At 40.3% G+C, this 14,871-nt stretch overlaps 1 protein-coding gene across 2 annotated transcripts in view; it reads left to right on the top strand.

Annotated features, from left to right (window-relative positions):
• The first annotated feature begins 10,445 nt into the window (after positions 1-10,445).
• Positions 10,446-14,871, top strand: part of GTF2A1L (general transcription factor IIA subunit 1 like) — a 76,897-nt gene continuing 72,471 nt past the window's right edge. The window contains exons 1-3 of one of the 2 annotated variants that reach the window (XM_073897747.1): positions 10,446-10,579; positions 13,079-13,180; positions 13,357-13,480. In XM_073897747.1, the coding sequence (XP_073753848.1) occupies positions 10,559-10,579; positions 13,079-13,180; positions 13,357-13,480 (247 nt within the window). In that variant the 5' untranslated portion in view covers positions 10,446-10,558. The remainder of the gene's footprint in view (positions 10,580-13,078; positions 13,181-13,356; positions 13,481-14,871) is intronic. The other variant, XM_025868857.2, reaches the window with a different exon arrangement.

The raw sequence follows: 14,871 nt of genomic DNA, 5'->3' as shown, positions 1-14,871 counted from the left end.
TTTTAGTTTCTTTTCCAGAAATGGAATTTCATTCAGAAGCTTTTCACCCTCCCACAGAGGGTGGGTGTCTCTGACTCCCTTTAAGGGCCCTTTAGGAGGGACTTTAATTTATTTTCTGAAGAGTTGGGTTGTATATTTCAATTTATGCGTTCTTTACTGGTGGTAAGGCTTGGATATCAACTATACTGTCCCAAATGGGGAAATTCGTGTGATTTTGGAATTGAAGATTATTAACCCCCCCCCCCAAACAGAACAGTTGTTCTGATTGGGGAAACCCAGCTGGGAACATTGTAGAATTTACTCTTTTTCTGCTGCCTGTCTCTGAGAGAGACGCTGGGGTCTGTGAGTGGCTGCGTGGGGGTGGGAGATGGCGCTAGCAGCCACGCTTGGCCTTTTCTGTGGGGCTTTATTTTGATATTTTCACACCGTTCAGAGAGAATTCCACCCAAAGGTCCTCAAGTGCCATGAAAAGGACAAGGAAAGAGCATCTTTGAACAGTGGCATTGTTAAATGCCAAGAGCCTGCCTCTCTAGTGGATAATTTTGAGACCTTCTGAAACACTTTTCAAAGGCTTTGCTAAGTACTCATTGTGGAAAAGGACAAATTCTATATTAAACTCACACTGGGGCCAGAAGTGGCCTTGGGTAAAATTGTGAACGAGATGATGTTTGTCGTCCTCTTTTTATTGCCCTTTCCCTGTCAGTGCATCTCCATCCCCTTCCGGTAAACTTGCTGAAGTCTCTGGGGGTCTTCCTCCTCTCTCCCTCTTTGTCTTCTGTGACTGAGCACCGGGAGAGGGTACACATCAGTAACTTCGATCTCGTTCTTCCCGTGGACACGACCTCTGCTGCAGGCTTTGCTTTGCTTTGCTTTCTTTTTTTTTTTAAAGATTTTATTTATTTGAGAGCGGGAGAGAGAGAGAGAGAGAGAGAGAGAGAGAGCGCGAGAGCACAAGCAGGGGGAGGGGCAGAGGGAGAAGCAGGCTCCCCGCCGAGCAGGGGCTCGATCCCAGGACTCTGGGATTACAGCCTGAGCTAAAGACAGATGCTTTACCGACTGAACCACCCAGGCACCCCAATTTTTCCTTCCCTCACAGACTTGTAACTAACTGCTCTTCTGCTTCTAGTAGCTGTCCTCCCGTCCAGGCTCCACGCTGCAGTCAGTGGGGAGCGTCCGGTCTGACACTGACCAGCCAGCCTTAGCTTGGCCTCAACTTGGCTTATTCTCTGTCCTCTGGCCAAACCGACCTGCTCTCATTTCCTCAAAACCCACCATGTCCTCCCTCATGAAGTACTCTTCCTTTATCCCTGGCTCGTTCCACAGTCTAAGTTGAGGGATCCTGCTCTAGGAAGCCTTCCTGATTCTCCCTGTTCACATTCGGTGCTCCTCATAAGTAATTTTTCATACTAGTCTCATTACATTGTTTTTTTTTTTTAAAGGACTTTTTTTTTTTTTAAAGATTTTATTTATTTATTTGAGAGAGAGAATGAGGTAGAGAGAGAGCATGAGAGGGGAAAGGGTCAGAGGGAGAAGCAGACTTCCTGCTGAGCAGGGAGCCCGATGTGGGACTCGATTCCCAGACTCCAGGATCATGACCTGCGCCGAAGGCAGTCGCTTAACCAACTGAGCCACCCAGGCGCCCCCTAGTCTCATTACATTGTAATTGCTTGCATATTTTTCTTTCATCTCTTCCCATCTGGGATTTTGATTGGGGTGACTCTGCCCATAGTAATTTCCCATTTTCTGGGAAGAAGCCCAAAGACAGGGGTGGTGGTAGGTGATGATTGTATGTCAAGGCTATGGTGTCGATCCCTTAGCCAGAGTTTATGACCTCTCTGTCGAATAAAAAATATTGAATGAATGAATGGAGATATCACTACTTCTCCTACGGATAGTTCATTTTGGTCCCTATTTTTTCCCCCTACAAATAAGATAGAAATTCTGTTTTATAGCAGTTTAATGATAAAATCAAATCAATAACATTTAATGTTTTCTGCAGTGGAAGTACTATGCTAGGAACTCGGGGCATATAAGCATAATAATACACAGCTTCAGTCCTCAAGAAATTTAAAATCTATCACACTTACAAATACACTTTTTCATAATAGACATATCTTCAAGGAGTTGAAAAAGTGTTTGTTTTAAAATTTGATTTAATCTTATTTTTAAAAGCCGCTGGAAATTAAGAGGAAGCACCTTTAGGCTTTAACATCTACTCTGTGCCAGGGGTCGTGTTTTCTCATTTAATACCCAACATCCAATAAAGTGGTATTTTTGGGTGTGAAATGAGTGTATCTGTCTTTTGTTAAACATATTTTGGAACCATTTGGTAGCTTCAGAAGGTTTTTTTCCTGCATCTGAAACAACACCAGGCACTTAATTTCCTGGACCTGCCCCATAAGGATAAAATGCAATTCTAAGTTAAAATGAAGAGTTACTGTTTGGTGGGTACAGAGTTTCAGTTTTGCAGTATGAAAAGACTTAAGAGAGAGGGATGGTGACGATGGTTGCACAACAATGTGGATGGACTTAATGCTACTGAACTGTGTACTTAAAAATGGTAAAGATAGGAGGCGCCCAGGGGTCTCAGTTAAGTGTATGATTTTTGGTTTTGGCTCAGGTCATGATCTCAGGGTCACGTGATCAAGCCCCACGTCGGGCTCTGTGCTCAATGGGGAATCTGCTTGAGATTCTCTCCCTCTGTGCCACCCCCGCACTCATTCACCCGAGCTCTCTCTCTCTCTCCTTCTCTAAAATAAATAAATAAAATCTTTGAAAAAAAGGTTAAGATGGCAAATTTTATGGTATGTGTGTTTTACCATAATTAAAAAAATTTAGGTCCACCCTAGAGAAGAGAGCCTCCCCCGATTCCTTGATCCCTTGTAACAGCTTTCTTGATGATTAGGTCTCATAAAATTCACCTGTTCTAAGTGTACAATTCAAAGATTTTTAGTGCATTCACAGCATTGTATAACCATCACCCACAATCAATTTTAGAACATTTCCATCTCCCCCCAAAACTTCCTTGAGCCGATCTTCAGTCAGTTCTCTTTTTCTTTTTTCTTTTATTTCTTTATTTGAAAGAGAAAGAGAGAGCACAAGTGGTGGGGTGGGCGGGGAGAGGGAGAAGTAGACTCCCTGCTGAGCTCGGAGCCCAACACAGGGCTCGATCCCAGGACCACGAGATCATGACCTGAGCCAAAGGCAGACGCTTAACCGACTGACCACCCAGGCGTCCCTTCAGTCACTTCCTATTTTCATCCCAGCCCCAGGCAACCACTAGTCTAATTTCTGTCTCTGTATAGTTGCCTTTTCTGGACATTTCACATAAATAGGTTTGAACAATATAAGTTTTTTGTCTCTGGCTTCTTTAACTTAGTATCACATTTTTGAGGCTCATCGATACTTTGTATCTATGGTCACACAGGTTCATGCACATATCAGTGCTTCATTCCTTTTTATTGTCAAATAGTATTCCATTGTATGGCTATACCACATTTTATCTACCTATTTCTCATTTGATGGGCATTTGGGTTTTCCCCACTTTTTTGCTATTATCAACAGTGCTGCTGTGAACATTCATGTATCAGTGTTTGTGTGGACATTTTCATTTCTCTAGGGTATGAGTGGAATGGCTGGGTCATATTTAAATTTATATTTAACTTTTCAAGAAACTGCCAAGGTGTTTTCCAAAGTAGCTGCACCATTTACACTTCTTCACATTCTTGCCAACGCTAGTCTGTGCCTGTCTTTTTCTGTTTCTTCCCTCTGTTCTTTATTTCTCTTTTCTTTTCCTGCCTTCCTGTTGGTTACTTGTGCTTTTTTTTTTTTAGAATTCCGTTTTGATTTGTCTATAGTGTTTTTGAATGTATTTCTTTGTGTAGCTTTTGTTAGTGGTCGCTCTGGGTATTATATTATACATACATAACTTATCCGTCAACATTTTTCCAGTTCCAGTGAATTGAAGAAAACTTAGCTTCCTCTATCCTCCTCCATTGATAATAGAATTTGAGAACAGTATGAGGCAATGTAAAAATTTTTGCCTCAACTGTCACAACACACTCAAAAAGCCCAGAGAAGGAAAAGTCTATTACATTTAACCATTTTCACTTTTCTTTTCTTTCTTTCTTCCTCTCTCCTTTCTTTCTTTCTTCCTTTCTCTCTCTCTTTCTTTCTTTCTTTCTTTCCTCTTTCTCTTTCTCTTTCTTTCCTTTCTTTCTTCTTTCTTTCTTTCTTTTTCTCTCTCTTCCTTCCTTCCTTCCTTATATTTTTCCTTTTATCATTTCCTTTCTATTTCAAGAACTTCCTTTAACCATTCTTTTAGGGTAGTTTTGCTGGTGATAAATAATCTTAGTTTCTTTTCATTTGAGAATATTTTGATTTTTTTCTTTTCCCCTGAATGACGTTATCACTGCATTTGGGAGAGTGAGTTAACAGTTCTTTCAGCCCACTTCCTTCTGGCCTTTATGATTCCTGACTAGAAAGACACTTATATTTCAATTTGTCGGTTTTTCTCTTTGTTGTTCAAATTGGGCTATTGTTGTATTTTCAAGTTCATTGATCCTTTCCTTTGTCCTCTCCATTCTGCTGCTGAGTCTTGGATTGGTTTCCTAGGGCTGCCATAACAGACTCCTATGAATTGAGAAACTTGAAATAACAGGAATGAAGTGTTTTAGTTTGAAGTTTAGCTAGAAGTTTGAAATCAGGGTGTTGACACAGCCATACTCCCTCTGAAACCTGTATGGGAGAATTTCTTCCTTGCTTCTTCTAGCTTCTGGTGTTTGCTGACAATCTTTGGTGTTCCTAGTTTGTAGGTGCATCCCTCCACTATCAGCCTCTCTTGTCATGTGACTGTTTTCTTTCTGTGTGTCTTTGTCCTTCTCTTAAAAGGATATCTCTTAAAGGATCAAGCTGGGTGCCTGGGTGGCTCAGTTGGTTAAGTGACTGCCTTCGGCTTAGGTCATGATCCCAGAGTCCTGGGATCGAGTCCCACATCAGGCTCCCGGCTCAGCGGGGAGCCTGCTTCTCCCTCTGACCTTCTCCCCTCTCATGCTGTTTCTCTCTCTCTCAAATAAATAAATAAAATCTTTAAAAAAAAAAAAGGATCTTAAGCCGTCTGCAATGACTCTATTTCTAAATAAAGTCACATTCTGAGTTACTGGGGTTTGGACTTCCACATACTTTTTTGGGAGATATGATTAACCCATAACAAGCCCATCCATAGAATTTTTTATTTTGGTTATTCTATTTTTTGGTCATAAAATTTCTGTTTGGTTCTTCTTTATATCTTCTGTTTCTTTGTGGGGACTTTCCATGTTTTGGTTTTGTGAAATTCATTTCATTTCATTTCAAAGTGGTCATTAAATTGCTTGCTTAATTGCCCATCAAAGCAGTTTTAGGAAGACTGCTTTAAAATCCTCGTCAGAAAATTCCAACACCTTAGTCATCTCTATGTTGGTGTCTCCTGATTGTCTTTTCTCATTCAAGTTGAGATTTTCCTGGTTCTTGGTAAGACAGATGATTTGCAGTTGCTTGCTGGACATTTTGGTTATTATGAGACTGAATCTTCTCTTAAATTTGTTTTGGCAGGTCTCCTAGGACACCGGGTCAGTGGGGGAAGGTGAGAGTGCCATCTTGCTACTGCCAGGTGGAGGGGAAGGGCCTAGTCTCCTCTCAGCCTCTGTGGACACCGCAGGGGAGGGAGGAGCTCTCATTACTGTTGGGTCAGGGAGAAGTTCAGGTTCCCCCCAGGCTTCCACTGACATCACCCTGGCTGACACAGTGAGTGGTGCCTTACTGCTCCTTCTCACCGGGCCTCCACTGGTGCTGCAAGGGGCAGGTCCCACTATGGCTAGCAGAACCTTCTCTGACACAACCCTGGTGGGTGGTAGGGATGTCTCATTGTAGCAGGGTGGCCTGCAAGTCCCAGTGTCCCATGGGGTCTCCAGTGACATTGTGGGAATGGCTGTACCTCATTACCTGTGGGCAAGAGTGGAAGTCTAAACTCCCTCTTTTGCCTTCGCTGACAGGGGTGGGGTGGAGCCAATCTTTTCTATGTGTTTGACTGCAGTGGAACAGTGTTGTTTAAGAATTATCTGTCTTGTTGCCCCTTTCCTCGTCCTTTGGCTAGAAAGAGAAGGGTCTTGTGCTTTTTTTGTCTGTGACCTTTGGTATTTCTGGTTTGCTCACTTCACCAGCACCCAGTTTAGGATACATGAGGCAAAAAGAAAGCCAGGGAATTCACTACCGTGCCATTCTCTGGGTTGTAAAGTCCCTAACTGGTCTGGGCTCTTCTCTCTACCATTCAGGGTCTTCTTATGTTTGTTTTATGTATAATATCCAGAGGTTTTTTTTTTTTAAGCTATATTTAGCAGGAGGAATAGGAAGAAGTATGTCTACTCCATGTTTTCCCTGCCTCTCCTGATATTTGAAGCACCTAAGGAAACAATATAGAATATTCAAGATGCTGCCATTTATCTCTTATAAAATGAGACAAATTAGGTAAGAAGAAAAGTACAGTTATTGTGGGAACAAAGCTAGTTTGTTCTAACCAAATCACAGCCTTAAGTTCAGCTTTATTCGTCTTTACTTCTATCTTCTCTAAGTAGAAATTTAGATTGGAAAATTCACTGCAGACAATGGATATTATCCTTGCTAATATTTCATGTTCATGTATGATTATACACATTGTGACTTAAAGAATGAAAATGGAATCATTTGTTAGCTAGGAAATTACTGAATCCTTATCAGACCCTGATGAGAATGTTGAAGAAGTAGCCATGGGGAAAATTGTGTTTGAAGTCATCCTCCACACTTTCAGTGAGTTAATTATAATCACTAGTTTTCATACGTACATAATGTATACATCTCTTTAATAGTAAAACATTTTGAAAGAGGCAGTAATGTGGTCATTAAGAGTGTCCAACCAGGTGATAAGGTCACCAGATGGCCATAGCATTGTGACGCAGTCATTTTAACTGAAATCCTGTTGGAGTGGGAAGGGGAATTCATCATGGTGAAGCAATATCTGATGTTCAAATAATGTAAGTTGATTTTGGGTTACAAAATGGAAAACGTTACAAAAGTACAGAATGTAAACAAATCAGAACTACCAACATTGTAACCATTTCAAAGTTACAAGGTGAGGCAGAGATTATCTGCATTTTCATTTCCTGGAAGATGTGAAGGATGAAACAGGCAGAGAAACTCAATACTGCTGAGTTTAGTGCAGTGGTTGCAAAATGTTCAGAAACTAATTATGAATATTTGCTCCCTCAAGCCATATAATTCATAGACTAACTTGTATTTTTCATTACAGATTAAATATATAATTTAGAGTCTATACAGTTACTGAAATGCCCTGAATTTGACTGTAGAATTTAATATGTAAAAGGTAATGGTCTATCTCTAAAATACCTTTTGTAAAAAAAAATTCTTACTCAGAGAAAGGACTTCACAGATCTGGCCTTTTCTCACAATAAGCAAAATGAAATTGTTTCTTTACTCATGTAGTAGTATCACTGAGACCTCCAGGCAAAAATAATGAGAATATACAGAATACAAAGAAATTAATCCAATTATTAGATTTGTTTAAATGTTGCAAAACTGGTGTGTGTTATAAATGAAATATTATATATTATAGTCTGTAAACAAAGCACAGGAAAATGAAAATCTGATGCTCTGAATTGTGATGGGCAGCTAGGGAAGAGCTTTGTGCTTTGCTGCAGGTGTAATTTCAAAGAACTGAGTGCTCAAGGAAGGACCAAGGCCTCAGCATTTCTTTTTTATTTTCTACTTACTAACATAAAAAATAGTCACTGAAGATTGCCTCACTGAAACTTGGGGATCTTGAAATTTCGATTTTAGTGTTTTGTGTATGCAACACACTCCCCTGATGGGTTTGAAAAGTTGACAAAAGAAATATGACCATCATATGACTATAAGAGTTTGCTTGTTTGATGATAACTTGGGGTCAATGCCACCAAATATCAGTCTTTAAAGATTCTTTTACATACTTTTCAAATGCTCTTATGATTGATGAGGGTATTCAAAAAAACTTTAAACGCTGAGATTATAATGAGGAAAACTAAACCTTCGCTAGTCACAATCCAATCAGACAACGGGTCCTGTATTAGTTATCTCATGCTGTGTAACAAATTATCCCCACATTTAACTGCTTAAATTGGCATGCATTTATTATCTTACACAGTTTCTCAGGATTGACAATCATGAAATGCCCAGAGGGTGGTTCTAGTTCAAGGTCTCTCAAAGGAATGCAACTGAGCTGTCAGTTGGGGCTGCAATAAATAATCTGATCACCCAAAGGGGGAAGGATCGATTTCCAAGCTTACTTGTGTAGTTGTCTACAGACTTCTGATCTTCGCTGGCTGTGGGCTGGAGTCTCAGTGCCTTGTCACACAGGCCTCTCCACACGCTACCTGAGTGCCTGGGTGTCCTCACAACATGACAACTGTTGTCTCCCAAAGTGAGTGATCCAAAGGAATCTCAGGGAAGGAAGCCACAGTCAGTTTTAACCTCATTTCAGAAGTGATACAACATCACTTCTGCTTTATTCTATTGGCCATCCAGACAAACCATAGTACAATGTGGGAGGGGACAACACAAGGTTGTGAATGCCAGGAGGTGAGGATCATTGTGGGCCATCTTGGATGGTGGCAACCACAGGTCCAGAGCAGACTTACAACTTGGATTCACCTAGATTTCACCTAGCGGTTAAAGTATACCTCCTCTAAAAGCCATTGTTTATTATTGGGGAAAAATTATATCTGAGTCTACTGGTGACCATCCAGAGAGACCACAAGGGGCAAATGGAAAGCTGCTGACATTTCTCTGCCAAAGTTACATAACCTCTCTGTGACCTGAGTCTACTAAGTATACAAAAGCATTAACAATTCAATTCTAAGTCAAACTTTTTATGAGGACTAAGGGCCAAATTTAATTTCAAAAAATATGTATGATCTACCGTATAGCCTTGAGAAGGGTAAAATATATGAAGAAGTAATATAAAACAATATGCTGTTAGGTGATTACCAATCATATGCATGTAAGAATAAGGTCTTAAAACTTGACTATGAAAAGTTGGAAAACAAGATACCTTTCAGGTTTCTTGTTTCTCAGCTTGAATAATTTAATTGGATTTTATAATATCAGTAGAAATCAATGATTGCTTTTAGCTTTTCTATTTTGGGTGACAGATAAGTCACTTTGAATACTTCTGGGTAGTAAATTGCCAGGTAGAGGTACAATCATTAAAAGTTACTATATAAAATTCTTGGCATTTTGTAAAGGAAATCTCAGATGGTTTTTAATTTCAGAGTCTTCTAAAGGGTTTCATATAAATCAGCTGCTTGAAACTCACAAATCATAAGGTACCTGACCCAGGCAAAGCAAATACAGAGTGGTAGGGCATAAAGAACTCTACTGAATTTATACATACAAATAAATAAACAGCCAATTTTAAACTGAGTATGATTTTTAAATCATTAAATAACCTAGCCATCTGGTTAAGTCAGGACCTATCTGCAGACTAGAAAGGCTATTTAAAAGGCAGAATAGTGACAATAGATGACTTTTTCTTAAGACTGCACATTATCTATGCTTAGATTTACTCTCAGTCCTAGTCAAGGTATGCTCCTAAATGCTCTACCTTTCAGGGGGGAAGGGAATTATTGCAGGTCAAGAGATGGTGATTTTTACCTGAGGAGGAAAAGGAGACTGGGTAGTGCCTGGTGCTGACTTTATTTTAGCAGTCGTTCTCCACCTAAGCTGCATAATAGAATCAGAGTCTCTGCTGCAAGACTTACCAGTTTATTAAACTCTCCAGGTGATTTTACTGGAAGGCCAAAGCTGAGACTCTGTCTTGGGACAGTGAATCTCATTTCAGCGACCATCAGAATCATCTGGAGAGCATGCTGAAATTACAGAATGCTGGGCCCCATCCCTAGAGTTTCTGATTAGGTAGGTGTGGGGTTGGCTCTAATAATTTGCATTTTTAACAGGTTCCCAGATGATGCTGATTTGCTGTCCTACACTTTGAGAATCAATCACAGATGAGTTTGGCTTTTGTTATATTTTTACTGGAGTTCAGCTGTGCGCGGCGTAGGGGGGGGTGAAAATTGGTAGGAGAGGACAGAAGCCGCTAGTCTCCCCACTTCCCTGGCCCAACCCCTCTCCAAGCTTAAGGTGAACTGGAATCTACCACTGCATCGCGTCCCCCCTATTTTCTCAGTCTTTATTTTTTAACAGACTGAGGAAATAAAAGTTCCTTAGGGCTCCGTTGAACGGTCCAAAGCTGTTTAGATCGCACTTAATCAGCCCAGTTTAGCAGGCTTCTTTGCTCATGCGCACCAACCTCTTCCCTCTCTCCAGGGAACCCTGCTTAGCCCACTAGCCTTTCTCTCCTCCCCTGCCCCGCCCCCAGCGTCCCTGCGTAATTGCACAGGCAACGTGCAAGGCGTTCAAAGCGAGCGGCGAGGAGGCCACGGTCGGGCACCGCGTGTCGCGCAGGCGCGAAGGGAGGGGCGCCGGAGCCGCTGTCATGGCCTGCGTCAACCCCGTGGTAAGGAGGACCAGCCCGGCCTCTAGGCCTGTGCTCTGTGTGGAGGGAGGGCTGGTCCAGGTGTCACGGCAGCCCAGTCCTGCGCACACGTTTTCCCCTCCTGGCCCTTTACAGCCTTTCAGAAACCCTCGCCTTAGTGGCCCCGGCTGTTCTCTGTGTTGGAGGAAGCCGATGAGGACCAGTAGTAGCTCAGCCGGAAGTTGGGATCCGCTCGCTGGGGGAACCACAGCCTCCTCCGCGCGCTCTTCAACCGCCTTGAGGTTGTCTGGGAGAGGTGGTTAGGGCTGGAGCTCACGTTAACCCTCCCAGTTTCCTGTGTGTTTAGAAAATTCCCGAGTTCAGTTGTACTCCCATTGTAATTCTTACTTTCGGTATGGCCATTGTTGATTGGGAGCTATATTATTTACCTGAAGTAACAAGTGATGTGATACTTTGTGTGACCCCACGCATGTTTTTTGAGTTCTCTCCTACCCCCATTTCCCCATCCTGAATGCCTAAGTATCCAATTGGAATTAAACACAAACCTGATCTCTTACCCTTACAGTGAGAATTGACAGGGTAAAATGGCACTTGTGAAACGCTCTATCAATTTTAAAAAGCCGAATTAAAGAGAAAAACGAGGAGTCACCTTTATTTTCAGTTCACCTGAACAAACTTCATGTTTGGTGAAAGGCCCTGGGCTTGTCCGGGTCAGTTATTTTACGGGTTCCATGTACACATAGGCAGCATAAAAGTGTCCATTTTTAGAGACACGTTATTTCAATGTATATCCATTTTTTTGATAATGTATTTTAAGATATGTAAAATACTCAGGCTTGAATATAAGCTTACCCTGTGTACCATTTTATCTGATAGTGAACTTTACGGAGGGCTGTTTGTATTTTCTTTTAAGAGGTTAAGATGGACTTCCTGGACTATACATAGTTCTAATGAAGGTAACAGGGAGAGGGTATAAAGTCTAACCTTAGTTCCAGAAGAGAAAGTATGTTCAATACCTATTTTTTTGAGAAATTGTGTTCTAATGTTTTATTTTTGACAGCTGCTTTTATACTCTGAGGGTGGATCTTAAGGAAGTTTTTAGCCCTAGGAGTTTTTTCCTCTTGCTGTAAATGTGATCCAACTAGCTGGGATGAACACTGAAGTAGCACTTTAGTATGCCTTTATCAGGGTAAACTGAGAAGAAGCAACTAATCTAGGGCACTTAAGCTGAATGGATAGGCCTGTGAATAACGTGTTCCTGATTGGCCTATTCAGAAGCTTACCCGGGATCTTCAGAGGGATTAGTTTTAAGCCTAACTACTCTTGGTGTGAGCAGGAGTATTTAGAGTATTTACTGGGTAGTATGAAAGGGCAGTCCTAGAATGCCAGTTTTTATTGCCAAATCTTGTGGAAGGGTATGGTTCATTGATGTTCTGGTTAGGTTCTGTTAGGAATCCATTTTGGTGCAGTGGTACTTTGCTTGGCAGTGGTTCACAAGACTACCTGTATTTGGAAGGGGGATAGTCTTTGGTTACTCTATTGTAAGTGCTTGTCTCAACCTTATGGCTTGCAACTTAATCACATATGTGGAAGTAATATAGTGAACTCTAAAAACTCCTTTGGCCTCTTTGAGGAAAAAGTATGTCTTCAAGTATGTCACTTGAAGACAGTATGTTCGTTTCCACCTGGCTTAAATGAATTTATTCTAAGCGAAATAAGTCAGAGAAAGACAATTATCATATGATCTCACTCATGTGGAATTTAAGAAACAAAACAGAGGATCAGAGGGGAAAAGAGGAAAAAATAAAATAAGATGAAACCAGAGAGGGAGACAAACCAGAAGAGACTCGTAATCATAGGAAACAAACTGAGGGTTGCTGGAGGGGAGGGGTGGGGGATGGGGTAACTGGATGATGGACATTAAAGAGGGCATGTGATAGTGAGCACTGGGTGTGATACGCAACTGATGAATCACTGACCTCTACCTCTGAAACTAGTAATACATTATATGTTAATTGAATTTAAATAAAAAATAAAAGGGGGAAGTTAAATTCTTTTTTAAAGATTTTATTTATTTATTTGACACAGAGAGAGAGACAGCAAGAGAGGGAACACAAGCGGGGAGTGGGAGAGGGAGAAGCAGGCTCCCCGCTGAGCAGGGAGCCCGATGTGGGGCTCGATCTCAGGACTCTGGGATCATGACCTGAGCCAAAGGCAGATGCCCAACGACTGAGCCACCCAGGCGTCCTGGAAGGTTAAATTCTGACAGAAAAACCAAGTAACTGTAACCTACCATCTTGATGAATTATTATCTCATGTTGGATTGTAGTTCTGTAAGTCAACCTTGTAAATAGCCTGACACTGTGGGTCAGAATTTATGGACAGCTAAGACTATACTGGGAGTAGATTGCACTTAGTAAAAATCCTTGTGGTGGTTTTTCTTTAAACCATAAGAAAGTGTGTACACTGAATACATTCAAGCTTGAGAGTTTAAAATGTTAACAGTTGCTTTTTTTGTAGCCTAAACTCTATAGATCTGTAATTGAAGATGTAATTGAAGGAGTGCGGGATCTATTTGCTGAAGAAGGTGTAGAGGAACAAGTTTTAAAAGACTTGAAGCAGGTTTGTAGACAATACAAGTTGCCCTTTTTGTTTTTTTCTTCTTAAAAAACTGATAAATTACAGTTTTAACCCCTTAATTATAGTTTAATGTTTACCCATTGTGCCATCAGCTGACATCTTAAAGTTAAAGACATAAGTATCCCAATTTTTTTTTTTTAACATTTTTTTCTCCACAGCTCTGGGAAACAAAGGTTTTGCAGTCTAAAGCAACGGAAGACTTCTTCAGAAATAGCATCCATTCACCTGTGTTCACCCTTCAGTTGCCAAACAGCTTGCACCAAACATTGCAGTCATCAACAGGTTGGATATAGCTAGTAAATTAGTACTATTTTGGTCTTCAGAACAAATTCTCATTTGGTGGTGGCTTTATATTAGACAGGGTAATGTTAAGGTGAGAGGGCTTGGACCTCAAAACCATTACTATTGAACACAGAATAAGCCATCATACCATAATTATTGGCAACAAAATTAGGTTATTCAAGCTAGCTTTTCCAAATATTAAAGTCTACAAAGATGACCAAGTGTTACTTCAGAGGAACAAGTTACATTGTTTGTGGGCTATTGGGAGTACCCACTAGTTATTTCAGAGAATGTGATTGGGTTGAGACAAGGAGTAACCCAGCCACCATTGCTGAAAAAGCAGAGGGAAAAATGGGTGGTTGCATGCTTGTGCTTTTTTTATCTTTCTCTTGCTTGTTGTATATATTATAAATCTGCTATTGTATTGGAAGTAAAATGGAGAGTTAACAAGAATGTGGAGATTATTCAGGCTGCTTCATGGTTTGGATAGTATATAATGATGACTAGAAATTAACCCTGCATACTTTTCTTCATTTCTTGGACTTGAAACCTCTGCTTTTGAGGGAAATAATTTTGCATTTTATGTGTATCAATTTAAACTGGAAAAAAGTGGCTAAAAAGATAAATGATACTGTGCTATCTTTCTAGCGTTTATTCCTTCTTTTCTGATTCTTATAATTTTTATGCTCTCCTAATGTGTGCGTGTGTGTGTGTATGTGTATGTCTACATCCAGCACACACACACATAGGTTTTATTTGGTTTAGTTGAAGTAGATTAATGTCTGCCAGAAGTGAGAGCAGATTTTGGATTAGATTTTGGATTGGATTGTCAGTAATAACTAGACTGTTCATTGCACACTTGGGAAAATTCAAAGGAAAATCACATGGGCCAAGGTGAAGAGAAAATAGTAAGGAGGCTAGTACCTTGTTTATTACAAAAGGAGAATTTAAGTGTGGCAGCAATTATAACTTAAAAAAAAATAAGTTAATGAATATTGAATTACCAGACTTTTATCTAATGTTAGTGCTTATAAAGTATAACTTTGCTCTATAAGAATTAGCCACAGCAGTTTTAATTACTAAGTTGACACATAGAAACATTTTACATCAGTTTCTAGAGTTTTGGTTATGCTTTTGTTTTTAACTTAACTATTTTATTAGGTCATCCCTTTTATTTCTCTATTTAAATAACATTTTTTTAATTGAAGAACTTTAAAGAATTTTTTTTTTTTTTTTTAAACCTCAGAGTGACTTGGAGGGTGGCCATTGTGGAGGAATGAAAGACTAGACTGTTTTTTATCAAAAGCAGTTAACACTTCTCAGGTTCTTTGTCATTCAAAATTGCAATACTTGATTTTGCCGCAAGATGGTAATATTACCAGTGATTTAAA

This window comes from Callorhinus ursinus, unplaced genomic scaffold (assembly GCF_003265705.2).
Source record: "Callorhinus ursinus isolate GAN/ISIS: 27379988/994484 unplaced genomic scaffold, GSC_fseal_2.0 scaffold10, whole genome shotgun sequence".
Lineage (NCBI taxonomy): Eukaryota > Metazoa > Chordata > Mammalia > Carnivora > Otariidae > Callorhinus > Callorhinus ursinus.
Note: the sequence above shows the minus strand (reverse complement) of the source record. Positions and strands in the feature narration are given on the sequence as shown.